A 24,856-nucleotide genomic window follows, 5' to 3' on the forward strand; every position below is an offset into this window, starting at 1 on the left:
GATAAATTCTAAATGCTGTGGGTTTAATTTGCCAAAGTCACAGTCAGAGTTAATATTAAATACATTTCTTTTTATTTTATGATGAGAAACCCTCTCGGGAGCAAGGAAAACCCTGGGTGGGGCTCCATGACCACCCTGCTTTTCGTGGCCGACCTTTGAAAGATAAATACACACCCGTGCACTAGTGGGATTTGATCCAGTGTCTTCGTCGCAACGCCCCCCCAATCACCACCTCGTTGGCCAGCTCCTCCCCGGTGGTAATCTTGGGAAAATTTCAAAGTCATGAAAGATATCAATATCCAAGTTGTGTCCCATTACAAACCAAGGTGGCTCAACGCTGCTGTCCATGAGATTGACAAATATCACAATAGTTTTTAAATATAGTCTTTACATTACATGCAGCATAGCAGCACATCCTAACATTTCTTGAGATGAGTGTGGTTTTCTTCTGGAAAAATGTTCAGCAGTAGTGGAGCGGCATACAAAATAACCTCTTAAAAATATTACAGAAGTACAACAATAAATAGCCGAATGTTAAAATTTAGTAATATTAAAGTGACACATAACAAATATTGTAAAATTATTATGGAAAACAAACTTAGCACAATTCTTCTAGAATTTATATTTTTTAATTATTATTATTATTTAAATTTATAATTTAAAAAGCAGCACCCAACATGAAGACCTAATTGTACTGACTTTATGGTTGTCGTGCCGGAAGCGTAAAACTCCGAGGCTAGGACCCCTACTCTAGGGCATAAGTGGCTTGCGCAAAGGGGCGATGCCCATGAAAATCAAAGTTGTTTGTCTACGCCAACCCCCATTGGGATTTCAAAACTTACTGGCTAATTTTTGTTATTATGCTAACCAACGAAATGTCAAGGTAGACCGTACGGTACTAACCACTTTGAATTTAGGAGCGATTCGGTTCGATCTACAGTGACCCGTCACAATTATGATACAGTGTATCGGAGATTTAAAAATATGTTTTTCAATGTCATATGAAAGAGACATAGGGATAAAACGGTAAAAATGCACATCATCATTCTGGAGGAAGCGAGCATTATAAATTCGCCTTCTCTCTCTTGCGGACCTTTCCGCAACACCAAGGTAGAAAAACGGGATTCGAAAAAATCCAGAGGCGAAAGAGAAAGAAGAGGGAGGGAGGGAGGGAGGAAGCGTTTTGCTCGCTCACCGGATTCCTTCTTCAGGAGGACTGGAGGACTCCTTCGTGCCCTCCTTCACGCGATGCATCGCCTGGGGTGAAGCGTCTCCCTCTCTCTCTCTCATTCGATCTCTAAGGTTTGCTCCCTCCGCCTCTTTTTTTTTTTCTATGTGCTTTCCTTGTCTTTTTGGCGATTTCTTTTTATCCGCGCGTTTTTCCGATTCGGATGGGTTTTATCTAGAGGAAATTTCGCTTGGAAAATGCTAGCTAGGATTCGTTTATTGTGGACTCGGTTTCTACGGATTTCGGCTGGTGTGTGGAACCCCTGTCATTCTGTGCGAGGAATCTGAAAGTTTAGGTCGTTTCCTCCCGTGGGTTTTGGCCCTTTTGGGTATGTAATCTGTGTAGGTTTTCTGGAGAAGGTCTGGAGTTTTGTTCATTTGCTTGCCTCTCGTTTGTGATTTGCTGGAAGTCGTTTCGGTGGGGAAATCTCGATAAGTTTCTTGTTCATCGTCACTGAATAATCTCATTTCGAGTGGCTTTTAAACTCGAACAATATTGGAGGTTAAATCTGTTATTCTTTTAATTTTTGTTTGGGCTTTCTTCTCTCTTTCTTGCTTTGGAACTTGTTTAAGGGGTCATTTTAGTTTTTTTTTTAATAAGAAGAATAAAAAGGAAGGGAATGGAGCCCCCATAGGGGTTAGGGTACTCCCCTTTTCTCTTACTCCCTTCACTCCACCCCACCTCCGGGCAATCCACCTTCCGGCAAGTCACCTCTGGCAGCAAGGTGTGTTCTTTCTTGTTCTTCTTCCCTTTCTTTTTATTCTTCTCTCATTCTCATCATCTTCTTCTCTTCTACGTCTTCTTCCCTTTCTTTCTCTTCTTCTTCTTCTTCCATACATTCCCCGTGCGTTGCAAATGTGTCTTAAAAAAGTCTTAGACAGTATGCACTTATTCTTATGGTAATGTGTACTGCTAGAAGGTTAATAGCCTGCAATTTGTGACCTGACTCATGACCCTGTGACATGCAAACACACGCACGATCTTGTCGGTTATCATTTCTGGCCATGATCAGGCTAAACCAGAAGCACCACAACCAAGCGGTCCACTGAATGAGAAAATCCCGTCCGAGAGAGCCAAATGGTGCTTCTGGTGGGTGATAGATATGTCAGAGTGATACTAAACAAACTAGTGGTTTGTACCAGATGGGCAACAGGCAGTTCTGGTTTCAATTAATGTCAGGTTGAGGGTCCATATGTGGAATACCCACGAATCTTTGTTTCTTTTGGGATAGTTTTCTGACCTGGAGTTTTATTTATGTTGGTTAACGCAAGCATCAAATAATGTTTAAAGACCTTGTGGAATCATTCCTGGCATTCTTCTGGCATTTGTCCATTCTACCTTTAGGTTCGTTTATTCTTGTTATTAATACTGACGCCATGGTTTGTACTGGGATGATATTCATGATACAACAATTATATTGGTCGATCAAAGCATGCGCCAAGGAAAATCTTGAGAATGCTGATTTGGTGACTGTTTGGTATTTTTTATATGAAAAGTATTTCCTTCCTTTTGGGCACCAAGCCTGATATGTTGGTTTGCTTGATATGACACCATTCACCATTCAACCATAAGAGTAATATACAGAATAATGTTCTGATCTACTGTCTAAGCTAAGTGTCGATAATGGTGGCATAATAGGTTTAATCTACTGTCTTAACTAAGCAAGGACAATGACATCTATATTAACTGTGGTCTAGTTATTCAGTCCGCTTGCTAATGTGATGGTAGTTTTTGTTTTGATCTTTAATTCTCATCCAAACTCAACAAACATAAGTGCTAATTTTGAGCTCTTGGAATTTTTAAATGTGGCATAGGAGATACTTAGAGCCAATGTGATAACTTCAGAGAACTTCGAGAGGCAAGCTATCTGTTAGTTAAGCTGATAAATATAGTCCGTGCATGATGGATTTCTATCTGCTGCACCAAAGTAAGTTGTTTCAAGCTAGCTGATTGAGATTTAGGGGGAATTCGTTCTTGGCTGATTTTTTATTGTCATCACATAAATGAGTGTTTAGATATTGCTGAACTGCTGTAAAAGTTGCATATATCACTAGTGTCAATACCTTTCTTTTTCGCAAGCCGAAAACAGTGACCCATTATCAACATGAAATCCTTATTTTCCATACCTAGCTGGTGAGGGGTGCCATGGGAAAGGTTTTGCGTACTTTTCTGTTTGTTAGAAGAGTCAAATGGCGACATCCTGAAACTTGTTTTAGCACCATGTGATTCTAGTATCTATTGAAGCTTGTGTTGAAGAACTCTGGTAGTACATGCTCATCTCAAATTGAACAACTTTTTTAATTCTTAATTCTTAAACAAATTTTGTTAGGTTGAAGAGCCAACTTTATGGAAATGACAGTTTTGCCTGAATTGATATGACCAAACGTTGATATACTAATATGGTGTCAATGACATTTGAAGCAACTAGTAAGGTAGAACCCTATGGTACCCTGACACTCCATTTTTCCCTCTGTACCCATGTCAACATGCGTATCCCCGTGTTGACACACGTCGACACGCCATTTTACCCTCTGTACATACAAGTTTGTATTCAATTTATAATTTCTAATTATATTTGCAGTTTATAACTTCATATTTTCAGTATATAATATATATTTTAGATATAGCATATATATTTAGATTATATTCAATTTATTTTGAATTTATGTGATATATATATAGCCATGTCCCCATACCCATTTTTTTTGGAATTGCCGTGTCGTACCCGCACCCGTAACCAGGTGACAGGTAAAACCAGTGTCAAATGGTGGCAATTTTAATATGTGAAATGTAGTCCATCCTTGAGGAACAAGTTTGCCTACCAGTTTTTAGTTTATGTTGTAACTGATTATGCACATACATCTTGGAAAATTATATCTGTCTTAGGCCCTGAACAAGTTAGGAGTTGTCTTATTGGGAGGGAGGGGGGCACATGGTCATTTTTTTTTGGGTAAAGTGGATCTTTGGATTTGGAGTTAGTAAAAAGTAAAAATGTGCATTTTGCATATTTAAGTTTGTTAAGTGAAAATTACTTTTTTTGACCCAAAAAAGTAATCATGTATTTTAAAAAATGGCACTATTTTAAGGGTATTTTTATCATTTTAATCAGTTGAATGTAGCTGATGTTAAATACAACTAGTTTAATGTTAGAGAAACCCATATATAACAATGGGCAAGGTCATAGGCAAGTGAATACACATGATTATAATTGCCTGTCTAGAGTATTGTGACTGCTGAAAACCAAAGCACTTTATACCATTGCAGCAGCATCTGGCTCTTTCATCCATGTTTCCGAAGCAACTAGATGCTATTCCAAAATTTTCTTCATGTGGTTTTCCATTTCAAATTTCCACTCCAGCTTGTAACAGTGTGAAAATGAGTGCTAAGCTTCTTTTGCCAATGCCAATTGTTATAGTTTTGCCATGGCTTGTGATTTTACATTTATTGTGCTTGTCCAGATGCATTCCCAACAAGGAGCTGTACTTCTTTGGCCTAAAAAAGAAAAGAAACAATCTCTTGAATCAGAAAAGGAGCAACCAAAACTTCTTGTACCTAAAAAAGAGAGGGAGGATTTTATTTATTCAAAGGTGCCACTTTCACAGGAAGACACTCTTCAAAATCCTGAAGTTGTTGCTCCTCTAAAGATACAGAGAGTGGAACATGAATCTCCTGCTAATGTTTCAAACCAGTTGGTAGTTTATGAGCCTGGATCAGATCCTAGCCAGATTTCCCCTTCCAGTGTGCCTGCTGATTATCAAACACAGAACTGCAGTAAATCTTCAAGCAAATATTCTTCACACAGACTTTTGCCTTCCATAGGGACATTTACTGTTCAGTGTGCAGTGTGCATGAAGTGGAGGGTAATTCCAAGCAAGGAAGAATATGAAGCTATACGAGAGACTATCATTGAGGATCCGTTCATTTGTGAATATGCAAAGAAATGGCGTCCAGACATATCCTGTGATGATCCACAAGATCTGGAACCAGATGAAACTAGGATTTGGGCAATTGATAAACCAAATATATCTCAGCCCCCTCCTGGATGGGAAAGGTTGCTGCGGATTCGGAGTGAAGGGAGCACTCGATTTGCTGATGTGTATGCATACTTAATCTGAGTCCTGCTAGCTTGAATTTCCTGGTTTCACTGAAAGTTTGAAAGAGTTGTGTTTTATCCAGTTCTTGCTTTTGTCTTCTAGATTCCTGGTTCTGTTGTCCTTTCATGATGGTTATTGCAGTAGAATGATGATTTCCTCTCCTGAGAACAGATAGGAAGGAATTAAAAAAAAAATCTCTTCTGTTCTTTATTGTGTCTTGTTTGCAAAACTCCATACCTGCTGGAGCATGCAACAATGCAAGCAGCTTATGACTGAAAGGTTCCAGATCTCTCTTTCTCTCTCACTCTCTCTTGCACATCACTTTATCTAATCATACCTTGCGTCTTGCCAATATGACACACTGAGGGTGTTGAAAGTTAAACTTGGACTTTTTTAGTATTTCCCAACTTAAGGTGCTATTGTTCAATTTGATGGAACAAGATAACTTTAATCTTCTTGCTTCCTGCCAATATAGGACTGACTGAGGGTATTGAAAGTTAGACTTGGACTTTTTTAGTATTTTGTATTTTCCACCTGAAGGTGCCACCACTTGAGTGGATGGAACATGTGCATAATATGAGATATCATGAGGGGTCTGTTCAGGAAAAAGAGAGAGAGGGAGATGCACAATGGCTGGGGTGGCAAAACTGAAACTCACCACTGAGCCCTAATCTCTTTACATTAAAAAGCTTTTACAATGGGTACTAAAATATCACACCATAACAATCATATTACATAAATGCCATTAATGAAAAAGACGTCAGCTGCATAGTTAAAGGATTGACGTGCGTATGGATCTGGATCCAGATCCAAATCCATGCGCATGCTCTATTTTAACACCCTCCCTCAAGTTGTACATGGTTTTGGAGCATGTACAACTTGCTCTTCAATAGCCAAAATTGACGTGCTGTTAACCCTATGGTAAACAAGTCTGCCACTTAATCTTCTATTCGAACATGATGTAGTTCTATCTCTTTCATCTCGACTTTCTGCCGTATAAAATATTGATCAATCTCATTATGCTTCGTTCTGTAATGCTGAATAGGATTACATGCAATGTTTATTGCGCTTTAATTGTCGCATAGAAGAAATGATCGAATAATTGTCTCCCCAAAATCACTCAATAAGTGTTTAATCCATGTAACTTCTGCCGTGCCTGCATCCATCGACCTGTATTCAGCCTCTGTACTCGATCGTGCCACTGTCTTTTATTTTCTACTACTCCAAGACACTAAATTGTGTCCAATATATATACAATATCCAGAGATAGATTGTCTCTCATCTGGATCCCCTGACCAATCTGCGTCTGTATAAGTGATGAGTTTATGTCCTTTATGTAGGTTATCGTTCTTGCGATAAACAAGTCTGTCTCCTATAGTTCCTTTTAAATAGAGTAGAATGCGCTTCACAACTTTCATATGACCTTCCGTTGGAGCATGCATAAACTGGGATACCTGATTGACAACATAAACTATATCAGGTCTGGTAAAGGTCAAATATTGCAGCATCTTCAGAACTCAACCTTTGATGTAATACACTCGGAGTGTTGACTGGTTTGCAATTTGTCATCCTGGCTCTTTTCAGAAGATCAAGAATGTATTTCTGTTGCATGAGTGTCAATGTGTCTTTTTTGTCTGTCAACCTCCACACCAAGGAAGGACCTCAACTCCCCTAAATCTTTCATCTTGAAAGTTTTCATCAAAAACCGCTTCACGTCTTGCACATGATTATATGAACTCCCAGTGATCACAATGTAATCAACATATATAAGAAGAAGTGTAACAATGTCTGTCTTATGGTAAATAAAGAGCGAGTGATCCCATAACCTTGAATTTGCATGGAGAAACTTTCAAACCAAGAACGAGACGCTTGTTTAAACCCATAAAGAGATTTCCTTAGCGTGCACACCCAGGCAGTTAAATCCTTCTCGGCATACCCAGGAGGTTGCTCCATATATACTTCCTCCTTTAAATTTCCATACAAGAATACATTTTTAACATCCATCTGGCTAAGCTTCCATCATTGGTCTACTACTAAGGATATGATGATATGAATTGTGCCCATTTTGACTATCAGACTAAAAGTTTCATCGTAATCTTCACCATATTGTTGTGTGAATCCCTGAGCAACAAGCCGCGCCTTATATCTGTCAATACTTCCTTCGAGCTTATATTTTGTTTTTTAAACCCATTTTGAGCTAACTACATTCTTTCCTTCTGGCCGAGGTACTATTTTCCAAGTCTGGCACTCACGAAGAGCTTCTATTTCTTCATTCATCGCCTCAATCCAATGACGGGATTGAAGAGTGTGATTAAAACAAGTGGGTTCATTCTGCTTTGTGAGCTGAGACAGAAACAACTAAAAATCAAGAGAAAAGGTCTCATAACTCACTTATCACTAAATAGGATGCCTGATGCGTGACGGCCTTTGAGCCAGAGCATTAGAGATGATTTCCACGTCCTTCGGTCTTGTATTTCTGTCCCTTCTAGTGTATATCTGTCCAGAGAAGCGTTCAACTGGAGGTGACTCAACTGAAGATGGCTCAACATACATCTGTGAGTCATCCAACTCCCTACTCAAGTCGAAGGAAGGACAAGTCGCCTGACATGTCTCTCCTGTATTGGCAAAAAGATCTGCGCTCATCCATGGATCATATACCTCTACTTCTCGAGATGACAACTCTTCAGAGTCGTTGATCTAAAAATTTTGCTCATCAAAAACAACATTCCTGGAGGTCCTAATACATTTTGTAGTAGGGTCATAAATTCATCCGCATACTCAACAAATTTGCACTTAGCGGCCTTGTCCTGAAACTTATTTCACAAAGATGAATCAATATGCACATAACATGCACAACAAAAAACACGCAACCGAGTCTTCGCAAACCGAGTTTGCCTTGCCGGGTTGACTCGCTGGAGGGCCGAGCCGAGTCGAGTCACCGAGTTACTCGGCGAGTTTTAAAACCTTGATATGAAAAGAAAGAACATGACTTTTGCAGAGTTCACAAGATGAACATTTTTTATTCTCTAAAAAGGAACATAAACTAGACTATGGAAGAAGACCATCAAATACAAGATTTTCAACGAAACCCCGACTACAATGTCCCAATCGATTGTGCCAGATATCTGGCTTATTACAATGACAACAACAACAACAACTACGCCTTCATCCCAAAACAATTGGGGTCGGTTATATGAACCAAAAAAGAAAATCATTCTCGGTCTTCCACATGAATCCTTCTCCTCCAATCATTTCTATCCAATGCCATGTCCTCGGTGAGGTTCAAAGCATTCATATCCTTTCCTATCATCTCCATCCAAGTCTTCCTAGGCCTACCCCGACCTCTTTTAACTAATATATTTTCCCATTTCTCCATCCTTCTAACTGGAGCATCATTAGGCCTTCGTCGAATATGTCTAAACTTTCAATGGAGTGAAAGACAAAGACTCTGAAGGCAAAGACACTGAAGAATGCTTGAACGACTTCAACTGGAGAACTGGAACTGAGGGAATCTCCTTGAAGACGTACATGTTTCCTCATCGCTCTCCCTTAGCGAACGTCTCCTTCGTTCGTAGATCCTTAACATAAACAGAAGAGAGAGTAAATTCGACTGAAGAATTCATATCGTCAACTAGTTTAGCTACAGTGACACTGTTTTTTTTAATATTAGAAGAAAGAAGGACATTGGACAAGTGAAGTGAGGACTTTGACATAGGAATATGTGCACTATTGGTATGACTAATGGAGTGATAAGTTCCATCTCCCGTAACTATACTACCTTTTTCAAGATAAGGCAATAAGTGAGATAACTTACCCACATTACCCGTGACATGTGTGGCAGCAACAGAACCAACATTACCATTCTCCTTGTTCATTTTGCTTGATCGTCATCTGTGACAATGCTGATAACAAAAGTTGTACATCTGTAGATGTCGCTTTCGTGTCCACAATAGTAGCTGACTTATTCTCAATTTTGTTTATTTTTTTTCTGTTATGTAGATTAAACCAACAATCAGCTTTCACATGTCCTCTTTTGTTACATAAGAAACAAGTGAGCACTCTCCTCTGATTCTTTGCATTAAAAACACCCGAAATATTAGGTGTAGGCAAGATACCACGTCCTCCCTGCCCAAAATATCCTCTGCCTCTGCCTCCTTGATGCCCTCCATTCTCTTGTCCAAAACCTACAGAAGTGTCCATGGCCAAAATTGAATGAGAACGAGCTGATTCATTTTCTTCTGCCCTTTGTTTCATAATCATCTCATGCTGGAGAAGTTTCGCTTGAAGGTCGTTAAAGGTGGGCAAGTGGGAAAGACATAGCAAAGCTGTGGTAAACATGTTAAAATCAGGGCCCAATCCATTAAGGAGTTGTACTTTATTTTTATCTGAAATAATACTTCCAATAACAGCCAATTGGTCAGTAATACTCTTTAAGTGACCTATGTATTCCATAACTGTCATGGAGTCTTTCTTCAAACTTTGAAACTCATTTTTTAATTACATAACCCAGGCTTCTGATATCTGAGAGTATGTCCGAGACAACTTACTCTATAGATCTGCCGCAGTGCAATCATCTGAAAGAGTAGCCAACACTTCTTGAGAGAGTGTTGACGTAATATAAGCAACCAAAGACTGATCCCGCTTTCTCCAAGCTGTATACACTGGATTCTTAACATATTTAATAATTGTGTCACCCTTCTCATCCTTGGTTTCCTGCAAAATAAGCCATGGTGGTACAAGAACAAAACCATCCAGATGTTCATTGAGATCCTGACTCTGTATAAACAGAAGTATTTGTCTCTTCCATGTCAAGAAATTAGAATGAGTAAGTTTTTCTGTAACGAGCTGATTCAAGAAATTTGCAGAGGGACCGGAAGACGAAGAAGAATCCATATCAATGAAACAATTTTTGAGTTTTATAATTGAGAATGTAAACTGTAACAATCTGCCTATAGGCGTTGCATAAAAAACACTAATTTTACTACTGATTGAAAAAGAGGAAGGACAACAATACAAGTTTGTGAAAATCTGATATAACAGTGAATGCTAGACTACGACAACAATAAAAAAAACTTATATGAACGTCCAACAATAAAAAAAACTTCAGCAATATGGGAAGCAAAAGATTCACAACTTAGATTGAGATGGAGATTTCAACCCGAATTTATTTGACTTAGAAAAAGAATCGGATAGCACAAAGCTAACAAATTCAGAATGGAGGTAAAGATTTATTGCAGAAAGAAAACCCACAGAAAGAAAAAGAATCAAAGAGGAGGAAGAGGGCGTAGTAAGTTTTGAAGCTGCGGTCGTTGATGGTGAAGAAGAAGAGGCAGATAATGTTGATAATGAAGAATACTACGAAGAAGAAGAATAAACGAGTATTCACGGCAAAAATTTAAGAAAAGGAAATCAAAGAGGATAGAATAACAAGAAACAAAGATGAATAAAACCTGCTTCTTCAGATGTCGTTGAACATGCTTCTGGTAGGGTTCCGCAACCAAGCTCGGATACCATATGAGATATCGTGAGGGGTCTGTTCAGCCTGCACAGGAAACAAAGAAAAGAGAGAGGGAGATGCACAATGGCTGCGGCGGCAAAACTGAAACTCACCACCGAGCTCTAATCTCTTTACATTAAAAAGCTTTTACAATGGGGACTAAAATATCACACCATAGCAATCATATTACATAAATGCCATTAATGAAAAAGATGTCAGCTGCATAGTTAAAGGATTGACATACGTATGGATCTTGATCCAGATCCAGATCCAGATCCAGATCCATGCACATGCTCTATTTTAACACAACTTTATATTGTATATGCTAGTTCGGCTATTATGTCTGGAGACAAACTAGTAGTTATGCACATTGTCATATTAGATTGGTCGTTAGTGATACTATACTTCATCAATACCAGTTTACCTAATTTATAGTGGTCCTCCCTCAATTTTAAGCAAAGCCAGTTGAATGCCTACTGTATCTCACGCATCTGGTAATTGCTCTGTTTGTAATTTTTTTTGTGTTGCACTGTGCATGCATGCGTGCATATATGTTTTTCTCAAGCACCATCCACAGTGAAATTTTGCTTTACATTTTTTAATTATATTCTAGAGATAGATAGGTCGGGTATTAGTGCTTGGTTCGTATCTTAATTGTATGATCATCCTTTTTGGCCCTTGCTCCCTGTAGTTTCCACCTTCATCCTGTTGGAATTGCCAACCTTCTATTAAGATATGTATATTGTGTATATATATATAGTTATATATATTAGAATGTATTTTAGGGAAATTGTATTTTTTTGTTTTTGGTGCGGGCCCTTAGTGGCTCTTGTGCTTGTGCCCATTATGGCTTGTGTTTGTGCCTCTTGTGAGGTGTGTGGGCCCATACTCTATTTCATTACATGTTATCAGAGCCTTGAGCTCTTGATTCTTGTAACCAAAGTGCTCATGTGGACGTGAGCTTCACGAGTTCATGGTGTTAAAGGAGTGTTGTTATCCACCACTTTCCTCTTACTATGTTCTTCACCATGGAGGACAACCATGAGCCCATCACCGCCATTCCCATAAAGCTCAACGACACCAACTATGTAATGTGTGTTTCTATTGTGAACCACCACATTTTGGTCCAAGGGCTATGGAGATTGGTTGATGGCACCGAAAAAGAGCTAAAGCTTGTCCTCACCAAGAATGACAAAGGAAAGGAGGTTGCACTACAAGTTGATGATATGAACAGGGCTGTTGCCGATTATGAAAAGTGGTGAAAAGAATGAAAGATGGGCCATACCAACAACATGGTCATGATTTTTGTCTTTATTGTTCAGTTTTCTCTCTCTCTGTATTTATGTATATATACAGAGAGAGAGAGAGAGAGAGAGAGAGAGAGAGAGAGAGAGAGATGCAAACATGTTAAATGTTTTTTTCAGCTTTTCCTGTATTTTATTTGCGAGTCTGACCCCTTAGATGTGTTTGACATGGTAGATTTACTAGGAATCTACACCCGGATCATTTGTTTTTAATGAAAAAACGATATTTGGAGCCTCAAAAGTTTACAAAGATATTGGACTGTTGATTTTTTGAATCTTATCAAAACCCACCCATGTATCAGAATTGAACACTCCAAGAGCTCATCCCTGTAAAATCAATTACATAGATCACATCTATACGGTTAGAATTAAAAAATAACACGAAAAAGCCTGAGAAGCCCATTTAGCATGCATGTGTATATATGTATGTATTCATGCATGCTTGCATGTATAGTTTAGTATTGGGTCTATTGGCTTTTTCTTATCATTGTCTCAGTAATGGTCATCTGACACACCGTCATGTTGTACATATTTCCCATAAATAGGCCATGAAGTGTTCAGTTTATGAAATACAACCATCTTGTTTGGACTCACAGTGCTTGAAGGTTGACACCACAGTAAAGTTGCTGAAGAATATTCATATTGAAAAAAGCGCAGTGGATATACATATTTTTATCTGAGCAAGCAAAGGGAAATATAAGGTTGTGTACATTGCATCAAGGATGACCGTCATCGTAGTTTTAAATCTATATGTAGAGGGGTGGAGGGAAGGAGGTTCTGTATTTTTTGTTGCATTTCTTTATGATTCAGCTGCAAGTTGAAGGAGGATTATGTTTGCTTGTACACAATGACCAGAAAAGTATATAAAGTATGTTACATGCATGCCCATGACCTAAAACAAGTGACTTCTTTTTGCCTATGTTGTCTATCTGTCCCTCTTATTTTCTTGCCGACTTGGTCCTTTTAGCTAACATTCATAACCTTTTACTCAAGCTGATGGAATCCATTTCTTAAATAAGGTTGACTAGTAGCAATGTCTCTTGGGTTCAGAGTAGGGTGGCAATATTAAACTAGTATGGCCGGTATAATATTCTAATATTTTCAACAGATGTGTATGAGGTATAGAAGACTGTCAGTGTGTATGAAGTACCACAAAGTAGCTAGTAGTAGGATCGATACATGTAGGCTGGATGTTTTAAGTACTGTAGTTGCAAATCTCGTTAATGGGATTTCCTCAGCAAAGGAAAATCTTCCGATAAATTAAAAAAAATTGTTTTTGATGGAAAGTTCTCAGAAAAAGTATCAGTATATTAAATCTTAAAATGCATAAGAAAATATGTAAACATATAAGAAAGACATTAAAAACATAAAAAATATATATCACAATAATATTGTGATAGAAACATGATATTATGAAACTAGATGACATTCTGAAGTTTTTTTTTCAGGATTATATATATAGTCACTAGAATATGGGAACTGAAATCTGAGAACTAGAATATGAGAACTAGAATTATGGACATTTCCAACACTTTTTTGCAAATCCAACCATGTGGATGTGTTTGGCGTGGTGAATTTGCTAGGAATCAACCATTGGATTGTGTATTTTTATGAAAAAATGTGATTTTTGAATGCTTGAATATTTATGAAGATTATGAGCGATTGATTTTAAAGCCTTAAAAAAATCTTGTTTATGCATAAAAATCAGATGATTCAAGAGCGGGTTCTTATAAAACCAAGCATGTAGATCACATCCATACGGTTAGATTCAACATAAAAGAACAAAAATTCCATGAAAAGCGCGGTTTACACATTGGTTCTCATATTCTAGTGACTCTCTCTCTCTATATATATATATTTGTAAATTTTATGTTAAAATCACAACAATTTAAGAAAATTGCCAATATTTGTGGCTGATAAGTGCTCATGTTACATTGACTAGCATGACCTACATTCAACTCTGACAGGTCAAATTGATTCTAAATTTGGCTAATTAATTCTCTAAAAGTATTACTAAATGATGGAAGGAATCTGACACATGCATTTTTGATAGATATATCTGGAGAGTTCTTTGAATGGCCATCCTTACTACATTGGGCCTTTGTTTTTGGTGATCTTTATTCTTTGGAGAACAAGTTCTAGTATTGAATAGTGATCTGTTGGTGGCAGATTAGTTATGAAAGTGAGGAGGACAATCCACTTTTGCTTTTAGGTGTCTGATTTCTGTCACTACCCTTTGACTGCTTTTATGCATGTGTAATTCTTGCCTGTTTTGCCTTTTTTTCCCTGCAGTCTAAGGGCCTGTTTGTTTCATGTAATTTTCATGGGAAAGTGCTGAGCTGGCATCCCTTTCCCATCATGAGTGAAACAAACCTCAAATCATCATGGTAGGAAAGTGCCATACTTGCACAAGTGGGCCCAAGTTTTTCCCACCACTACCACTTCATGTGCAAATCCTTTCATACCTCCCCTGTTATGAAAGCATTCTCATGGAAGGCTGAGCTGGCAGGATTTTTTATTAGATCTGTGTCCATTCTCATGGAAGGAATTTAGTTTCTGTGGGAATGAAACAAACAAGCCCTAAATGGTAGTGACATGCTTATATACAATATTATTGAGCTAACTTTCAAATTTATTATTGTTCTGAGGGTTGGAAGATTCAGTGTTAGTGTCTCTTTTTCTGTTTTTTCATTGCTGTTGTGAGCTCTTTTGTTTCTCTAGACAAATATTTTCCTGACTCAGTGACCTTTTTCCAGCTACTATGTCGCGCCTACAGGGAAGAGATTACGCTCAATGGTTGAGGTTCAGAAGTATGCCTCTAACTTCAGTCTCTCTCTTTTTTAGTCGAAGCCAGCTTGTCTCAGATAGTGATATTACGCAATGAACTAGTCTATTCGTTGACTCTATAAGCAAGTGAAGTTGTTGTCTGTGGATTAAAATGCTGAAGAGTGAAGCCAAGTAGGAAATTGTGATGTTGACAGAATTTCCATTTTCTTTTATAATTCAGGTTTTTGCTCGACCATCCAGAATACATGCATGCGGGTGTAAATCTATCTCAGTTCTCATATCAGACACCAAGGCCACTAAATGATGGGTATGTGAGAAAGCGAAGCTCAGCTCGTGCACCTCCTGCTATTTCAAGTGGTGATGTGGGTCTTGGTTTGCCAGAACCTGTAGAACCCACGGCAGGTATATAGATCTGATCAGCCAATTTAGTTGATTACTGAAATTAATTGTTTTTCTTATGCATGTTTTGAGCTCCAAGAAACTGTCAAATAGCGACAGAGTTCCTTGGTGTTTAGCACGAACTGAATTTGTTTTGCTAGTTTGTTATTGGCTAGTGGAGCAGTTTTTGCTTTCATGACCTATTGCACATAGATAATCCATCTTTATTCTGAATATATACTATTTGTATGGGGAGACTTCTTAAAGATAGCAACATTATATCACAAATGAAACTTTTGAAGTTTTCAACTGTATGTTTTAGCAAGCTGAGATGAGCAGATAACATGTAGAATGATGCAAATTCCATTTCTTCTCACTCGTTTGGCTGCTTCTGCAGTTTTATTAGCTCTCAAAGTGCTTCAGCTATTTCTAATTAACTCCAAGAGTGGTGCATATTGTATAGCCAAGTTTCAGATGCAGCAAGATTTCATGATCACTGTAAAATAAAGTTTTTTTAAAGAGAAGAACATGGTTGCTGAAAAATTGTGCTTAATGGATAAAAAACTAATTCAATTAGTACCAAGGCACTAGGTTCAGCTTAAGAGGGTTACATGATTGTTTGTTCTTTCATCATTATTTCATGGAGGCAAATGCCATTATAGGAAGTGCTTGAAATTATGGTAGTTTGTCCAAACCCTTATGTGATTCTATTCTTACACTGGTCTTTGTTTGATATGATTTTTCAAAACTTTAAAATATGAAAGATGGATAAAGCTCACGGTCTATCAAATTCTAAATTTTTCTTGTTCATTTTCAATGTCTATGTATGCATAAGTCTAGGGATTTCATGAAGCAGAATTGGAATATAATGATGTAAGCTTCAAGAATATTTGAAGAAAGAAAAATAAACCGATTTGTGTAATTAAAGGATGAAAATAATGAATTGGAAATGAAACAGTTGGGCTAGTCCAACGGCTAGTCAAACTAGCCGTTGGACTAGCCCCTTGTTGCTTTCTTTCTCTCTATATATGGGATCTCTCCCATATTGTATGGTATGCTTCTCTTGAGCATTTTATGTTAAATAAATTATTTATTTTTATATATTGTAGGTGTCAGATTTCTCCATAATCCGTCTCACGAGAAAAGGAGGATGAAGAAAAGAAGAGGGGCTGCTGCTGTCATGATTTCCAATACAGAAATCGTGACCTAGAGCTTGTATTTATACACTTTGTTTTACAATATGGGTTGGGTCTGGTATAATATCGAGACCCATAATACATATGGGTCAGGCAAGGCATACATGTAAAATATAAACAAACTTTTTTACCCTCCCTCAAGTTGATCATAGTTTTGAACCATGAACAACTTGCCTTTAAGCATCCAAAAACGATCTTTTGTCAAGCCTTTTGTGAATATATCTACAACTTGTCTTTCAATGTTAACAAATTCGGCTCAATCTCCTTTTCTTAAACTTTCTGCCTCACAAAATGTTGGTCTATTTCAATATGCTTAGCGCGACTATGTTGTACTAGATTGAATGACATGTTGAGAGCACTTTGAATATCACACAACAAGGTAGAACGAGAGATCACTTCTCCCACTTCGGTCAGTAAATGCTTGACCCATGTGACTTCAGAAGTAGCGGCAACCATGGATCTGTACTTGGCCTCGGTGCTTGGTCTATGTATGGCTTTTTTGTTTTCTACTACTTCAGGATACTAAGTTTCTTTCAATGAAGACACAATATCCTGATGTAGACCTTCGTTCATCTGGATCTCCTACCCAGTCGGCATCACAATATGCAATAATCTCACACATATTCTTGCCAGACGGTTTCAGAGAATATATCAACCCATCTTCAACTGTTCCTTTCAGATATCTGAGTATTCTTTTAACAACCTCCATATGTCCATTACGTGATTCATGCATGAACTGAGACACTTGATTGACTGAATAAACAATATCAGGTCGAGTAAATGTGAGATACTGTAACATCTCTATTAGATTGCGATACCTGGTGGGATCCTCACACAGGTCTCCATCATGAGCACTTAGTTTTTGGTGAAGAATAGTTGGAGTTCCTAGAGGTTTATAATCCTTCATACCTATTTTGCTTAGAACGTTCATCGTATACTTGTGTTGAGTGGGAGTCAATCCATGAGCCCGACTGTCGACTTCTACCCCAAGGAAATAACGTAAGGCACCAAGATCTTTCATTTTGAACCTTTGACCCAATAGGTTTTTCACTTCTTTGATGTGATCTTCAGAGTTTCCTGTGATGACAATATCATCCACATAAATTAGTAATAAGGTGGTTACATTTTGCTTTCTAAAAATGAATAATGAGTGATCCAATAGGGAGTGAGAAAATCCATACTTCTGAATCTCAAGAGAGAAGCTATCAAATCAGGAACGAGATGCTTGTTTTAGGCCATAGATAGCCCTTTTTAACCTGCATACATGTGTTCTACAATCTTGCTCATGGTTGTTTCATACAAACTTCTTCCTTCAAATCCCCATGCAAGAATGCATTTTTAACATCAAGTTGACTCGGCGTCTATCTATGTTCAACAATTAAGGAAAGAATAATTCGAATCGTTCCCATTCTCACAACTAGACTAAAAGTCTCATCATAGTCTTGCCCCGCTTTTTGTGTGAACCCCTTTGCCACGAGTCTTGCCTTGTATCGTTTAATGGTCCTATCTGGTTTATACTTTATTTTGTAGACCCATTTGCTTCCTACCACATTTCTGTCAAGCGGTCTGGGAATAAGTTTTCAAGTTCCACATTCGTGCAAGGCTTGCATTTCATCATTCATGGCTTCTTTCTATCCATTTCTTAGAAGTGGTTGCCTGATAATACATAATAGGTTCATCTTCCCTCTTGATGGCAGTTAAAAATACCTGAAAGTACATGGAGAAGTTGTTATAGATGATCCACCTATCAATAGGATGCCGCATGCGATTGGATCTCCTGAGCTCAGAAGTATGTGAGGAAGTAGATGCAGCTTTTGGTGCGCGATTTAAGAGTCTTGACGCAGTCGTTCTTTGTCTGGTATAAGAAATGCCTTATATCTGCCCGGTACAAATAACAATGCTTTTTTCCCATTCTGTGATCCCGATGCACCAAGGATCTCAGACCTCTCTTCTTCCTGCTACACACAGTCTGAAGAACATCTTTCGTTGGGACTAGTAAAGTGTTCTGAATTCAACCAAGGATAATAAACTTCAACTGTGGTAGAGGGCATATCAGTTGTGCCAGCTTTATGAACAAAATTCAGCTTGTCAAAGACAACATTTCTTGAGGTTTTGATACATCTGTTAGCGAAGTCATAACACCTGTATCCTTTATAGTCGTCTGCATATCCCACAAATCTACATTTCTGAGCCTTGTCTTGAAACTTGTTTCTCAGAGACTGATCAATGTGCACATAACAAAGACATCTAAAAACACGTAAATCATGATAATTAGGATGAACTCCAAAAAGATAGTGATAAGGAGACATTTTCCAAAACAACCATAGGCAGCCTATTTATCACATGTACGGCAGAATGAAAACCTTTTGTCCACATGTTAATGGGAAGATTACTGTCGTGTAGCATACTCATCACACTTTCAACGATATGCCTATGTTTCACTCAGCAATCCCATTTTGTTGTGGTGTGTGTAGAGAGGATACCCTTCTTCCTATCTCATTATTTTAAAGAAAAAAATAAAGCCATTGGATGAGAACTCCCCTCCTTCATTAGATTGAAAAAATTAGACAGACTCAGAGAATTGATTTTTTACTAAGGCGAGAAAGTTCTGAAACAAAAGAAAAACATTCGACTTATTTTTCATGAAGTATATCCAAGTGTATCGAGAATAGCTGTCAACAAAAATTAAGTAGTATCTACTTTCATATTCAGAGGCAATTGGGGCAAGCCCCCATACATCAGAACATACTATCTCAAAAGGCTTTGAAGGTCTCTTATTAATGGAACAAAAACGTAATACATGACTTTTGTATAAAAACAACTGAAACACTTTTGATTTATCTCTTCGACACTGAGACTTCTTTTGGAATAAGATTATTAGAAACAAGTTTCTCAATAAAATGACTCCCACAATGTCCTAACCGACTGTGCCATAGAAAAGGCTTATTACATTCAGAAATACTAAGAACATATTCAGAAGAAAAAAACATGACTCTAATGAAGACTTCAAATTCAGATGGGCAGGGCATGCCGAATGACATGGATCTTCTTGAAAGACATAGATATTGCCTTGTCTCTTTCCTTCAACGAATGTTTCCCTCGTGCAAAGGTCCTTGACTTGCACAGAAAATGGAGTGAATTCGACTGAAGCATGATTATCATCAACAAGTTTAGAAACAAAGACTATTTTTCTTGATATTGGGAGCATGAAGGACATTGAAAAGTTCAAGGGTAGAATGTGACATGGGAATGACATACTTTCCAACGTGAGAAACAGGATGATAAAAACCATCTCCAACGACAATCTTACTTTTTCCAAAATAAGGAATATGTTTGAAAAGTTTACCTGCATCACCAGTCATGTGGGTTTTTGCTTCGGAGTCAACAAACCAAGTTCCTTGGTCATTCTGCTTTAGATTCAATCCTGACAAGACAAATATCAACAACTCTCTAATCTCTCCACTTTCTCTGGTACTATTGGGATTCCTTTTATATTCTGTCTGTGGAGCCTTTCCTTTATTTTCAGGATTGTGCCAACAATTCACCTTGATATACCTCCTTTTATTGCAAAGAAAGCAAGTGAGGATGAATCTTTGTCCCTGAGCAATGGTCGACATATTAGGAGTGAGAAGCAATCCACGTCCTCCGTGTCCATTTCGCCCTTGTCCACCTCGCCTCCGTCCTCGACCGTAAGTCACCCCTGTGACAAAAACTTCTTGTGGATTCGTCTAAGCGTGATTTTCTTTAAAAAAGCTTTTCAGAGTCATTTCATACTCATTTCATACTGAATTAATTTAGCCCACAACTCATCAAAAGTACTCATTTCATACTGAATTAATTTAGCCCACAACTCATCAAAAGTAGGAAGAGCAGGCAAGCACAATAATGAAGTGACAATCATATTGTACTCGAATCTCAATTCACTTAGAGTTTGTTGCACCATATCACTATCGGTCATTGCACATCCTATAACTGCAAGTTGATCTGTGATAGTCTTCATCTTGTTTAGTTATTCTATGATGGTCATGGAATCTTTTCTCAGCAACTGAAATTTCTTCTTGAGAAAAACCATCTTTGCCTGTGAAACTTGTGAATACGTCTGAATCAGTCTCTCCCAAAGTTGCTCAGGGATTGTAACAAGAACCTCTTGAGACAATGTAGAGGTAATGTATGCAACTACTGACTGATCCTTCCTCTCCTAGTCGAGATATTCTGCATTTTTGACATACACAATTGAAATTGCCCCTTTATCATCTTTCTCTTCTCTCGTAACAAATTCTAGCGGGGCTGGAGTGGTTCCATCCAGATGACCTAAGAGACCTTGACTCCTTATAAAAGAAATGATTTGTCTCTTCCAAATCAAGAAGTTTGAGGTGGTTAACTTTTCGAAAACAAGTTGATTGAGGAAGCTTGAAGAAAGACCGGATTGAGGAGAATGGAAGGAATCCATGACTTAAAAATTTAACAAAGATATTCACGAAGTGCATAGTTCACTGCCAGAGAAACTTGCTGGTCGTTTTTTTTTTTTGAAGCTAGGCAATCTTCAAGGAATCAGTGATCAGAAGCTTTCAGATCTGAAGAGAAAACCAGATCTAAAAGTTTTCTTACTCTTTTTTTTAGGCTGAGATTGACAGGAAGAAGTTTTGAACAGCACACGCTGGAAAGAGTTAAAATCTGAAGATGCTTTCTCAGATAAGTCACAGTGGATATTGTGCAGTCAAAGATTAGAGTATTATATGAATATTAGATGTAACGACAAGAAGAAGTCTGTATATACTTGATAAGTTGGACTCATATTTCAGATCTAATGTCAAATATAAAGTCTGAACAGAGACAAAACACAGATCCAACTTTGGGTCTGATGTATATAGAATTAATGTCAATGAGGAACTTAATATTCCAGATCTGATGTAGATTCACGATCAGATCTGAATATTTCAGTCAAGTTGTTAAAAGAAAATTGAGAATGCGCAGAGATTGAATACTTCATATCTGACACATATGCACGATCAAGTCTGAATATTCAAGACAAAATGTAAAGCCGAGAATATGTAGAAACTAGAATACTTCAGATCTGACGCAGATTCACGACCTGATCTGAATATTCCAGACAAGAAGAAGGTAGATAGATTTCAGGTCAGATTTGCAAAAAAGTTGAAAAAAGGAAGAAAGGAACCTCTTGATTGGAAGGAGATCGATCTCTCAGGTCAGATCTTTTGGAAGCAACTTCAAAACCCTAGATGGATCTTTGCTCTGATACCATGTCAGATTTCTCCAGAATCTGTCTCACAGGAAAAGGAGGATGAAGAAAAGAAGAGAGGCTGCAGCTGTCACGATTTCCAATACGGAAATCGTGACCTAAAACTTGTATTTATACACTTTGTTTTACAATATGGGTCGGGTCTGGTATAATATCCAGACCCATAATAGATATGGGTCGGGCAAGGCATACATGTATAATATAAACAGACTTTTTCAGTAGGCTTGTTCTTGTGCTATCTTTTGTGAGATTGTATCTTGCCCATAAGTGGCTTATTGTATTTGTGTACACTTGTGTGTCTGTGTAGCCCTTAGAGGCATCTATTTATGCACATTCTTGTTTCATTACAACTAGATTGCAGCATATACATCTATAATTGGTGTGAGATGAATCAAAGGCCTCAAGATTGCTCGATATTAAATCAGATTATGAAGTAATACACGAAAGTCTTAGTAGGCCTATGAAATAAATCATAGACCTCAAATCCTTAGATAATGAATTTCATTAGGATATAATGGATACAAATATCAGAATGCTCAAATCCACATCATCTTCCCATATACCTTTGATTAAATATAACGTGTTGTTTAACATTGAGAAGTGTGCAACTTGAAAAAAGAAAGGTGTCACATGGACTCGGCTAGGGGGTCGACGCACCCGCATCGACACGCCTCGACACGGGTGCGGCTTCGAACACGGGGCAGACACGGTCAACCAAGTGTCGGACTCCGTCAACGCACTGGGGCTGAGCCCGTCCACATTTTGGACTCGGTCAACTTTGACCGAGTCTATTTTAGGACAAAAAATTTAAAAAATCAATTTGATATATATATATATATATATATAGCCAGATTGTGTGCCAGGTCTGTGCTATCTTATTACTTTGATCGTTTCTAGTGCTATCTTATTAATTTATTGTTATATATATATATATATATATATATATATATATATATATATAGCCGAGTCCCTATGTCCAAAATTTTTGAAATTGGGCCGCACCCGCACCCGCACCCATGTGACATAGCTTACCAGCTACACATCACATGGATACTCCATTTTCATTCCTGCATATTATATATAATGTAAAACTTCATGAAATGATTTATCCTCGTGTTTGCAGCCTTATCCATGTTGTGCAGCTTACTAGAATAATCTACGAGGAAAAAGTCAGAGCCATTATTAGTTGCTCAATTCACAGTCAAATTGGCATATCAAGAAATCTTGCAAGTGAAATTATTTTCTTCAAATGAGAGTTTTAGAGGGAGTATGGGATGGATTGCTACTTCTCATGATATGCCTCTCTCTCCCAAACACACTCTCAACCCATCCCTGATGTTCTATGGATACTGGCTATTCAGTGTTCCAAACTCATGCCTTTTTTGTGTTATGTGATTCCTATTCATTTGGTCTACGAAATTGCAGGACTGAACTCTCAGAAAAAGTCATGAACTCTCAGAAAAACTCAGAAAAACACATTTCCAAGGTTGGGACAAACTCTCTTTTTTGGGATAGGGAAGGTGAGGAGATAAACCCTGTGGGATTCAAACATGTTACCCCTTGGTTATGATGGTGGTTCATAACTGTCCAGTTATCTCATTCAACCCGAAAGTTGGAACAAACATGTAACAGGAATTATTGGGCTCAAAGCCCTGAAAACCATCTGGGACCTGGGGATCTCTGTGGGGTTAAACATGTGTTCTTTCCTGAAACTTGCTGTGAGGTTAAACCCAGGGATGTGCATGTAACTTTTTATTTATGGATGAGCATACTGAAGTTGTTGATAGTAAATCCGTACAGAAGTTACAAAAGTAAATGCAATTTATTCTTTGTCAAGAGTAGGGCAAATGTTGGATTTTCAATCAAAATAAAGAAATGTCACAAACACCTTTGTCGTCGGTGGTGGTTTAGACAAGGTTGGGTTGCAGCAATTCTGATCGAAAAGGTGTTTTCAAGATTTTTAAGTTTTTGGCATATAACCATATTGAAGAAATGAATGATTGTCATAAGGTCTCTGGTTTTCTTACTGGAAAATAATATGATGCGTTTGTTCAAACATATTTTCTTCTTCTACGATCATGTTTAATGCTGCTGGTGGTTTGTTCACTTTATAGAGTTCTCACATCCGCAGAGTACATCTATCTGCAGTGACCATATCATTAATTGATTGGCCTCACTTTTTAATTGTAGAATGTTGTGCCTCTGTAGTTTGTTAACTGATCTAAAACTGGTTTGCAGTGAACCCTCTGGCATGGGCTGGTCCACCGACATTTTCAGAAATGCAGGGTAGCATGGTTCCAACCAACTATGTGGAGACTTCACCATGTAGGCCTTCGCAGAAGAAGCGCAGTAGAGCACTGCTCGACAGGCAAGCACATGACCATCACTGAATTAGTACGGATTACCAGCACCAGCCCCAGGTTGCAAGGAATGTGAATACAGGCTTGTGAGTCTTGCCCTTGGAATTTTCCATCCTCTACGTCCGTGCTCTGCGTTTTTGTTGGACAACTGAATGCGAAGTCTCTTTCTGCATAGGGAAATTTTTGCAGGAATGTTGGGGAGGCTGGGGCTCTGTGTTGTATCTTTTGAATGCGTATGTATGAGAATTTTGTAATCAAAAGGAAAAGATGAAAAACACGCTCACCTGTTTTCCCATTGTCCACCTTGGATTAATAGTTGAAATGAAAGTAACCATCGGTTGGCTGTTCGAAAGCGCTACTCTTGATGATATTCATATGGTTTTAAAGGCTCCACATATTAATTATAATTATTATCAAACCAAATCCAAACAGCAGCTTGCTTTGACACCCTAAAACTTGTCCACAGACAAACTTCTCCCACTTTATCACCATTTTTTTCAAGCATTTATTTTTACAGATGCATTTCTCATGTTAGATTAAGAAAACAAGTTTTTGTGTATCAGTTGGTGTGTTTGGATAGTTGGATTGAAATTCAATAGTGGTTGGATTCACCAGGCTGTGGAATTCCCATTTTTTTTTATATGCGGCATAAGCAAAGTTCAGGATTCTGAATTATGTCCTAAAGTTGGGAGATATACAAACACTAGAAAGTGAATTGTTCCAAACAGTGAGCTACTTAGTTGACATGGAAT

General features: G+C 38.0%; 1 protein-coding gene across 2 annotated transcripts; it reads left to right on the forward strand.

Annotated features, from left to right (window-relative positions):
* The first annotated feature begins 1,105 nt into the window (after positions 1 to 1,105).
* LOC149815370 (methyl-CpG-binding domain-containing protein 2-like) lies at positions 1,106 to 24,456 on the forward strand. Of its 2 annotated transcripts, XM_089988832.1 has the most exons (6): positions 1,106 to 1,302; positions 3,043 to 3,155; positions 4,687 to 5,324; positions 14,880 to 14,933; positions 15,131 to 15,312; positions 23,983 to 24,456. In XM_089988832.1, the coding sequence occupies exons 3-6, from the start codon at positions 4,687 to 4,689 to the stop codon at positions 24,132 to 24,134; spliced, it is 1,026 nt and encodes a 341-aa protein (XP_089844958.1). In that variant the 5' UTR covers positions 1,106 to 1,302; positions 3,043 to 3,155; the 3' UTR covers positions 24,135 to 24,456. The 2 variants fall into 2 exon arrangements, with proteins under 2 accessions (XP_089844958.1, XP_089844957.1); XM_089988831.1 differs by lacking the exon at positions 3,043 to 3,155.
* The last annotated feature ends 400 nt before the right edge of the window (positions 24,457 to 24,856 follow it).

The sequence above is a fragment of the Nuphar pumila genome, chromosome 15 (genome assembly GCF_984573655.1).
Source record: "Nuphar pumila chromosome 15, dmNupPumi1.hap1.1, whole genome shotgun sequence".
Taxonomy (NCBI): domain Eukaryota; kingdom Viridiplantae; phylum Streptophyta; class Magnoliopsida; order Nymphaeales; family Nymphaeaceae; genus Nuphar; species Nuphar pumila.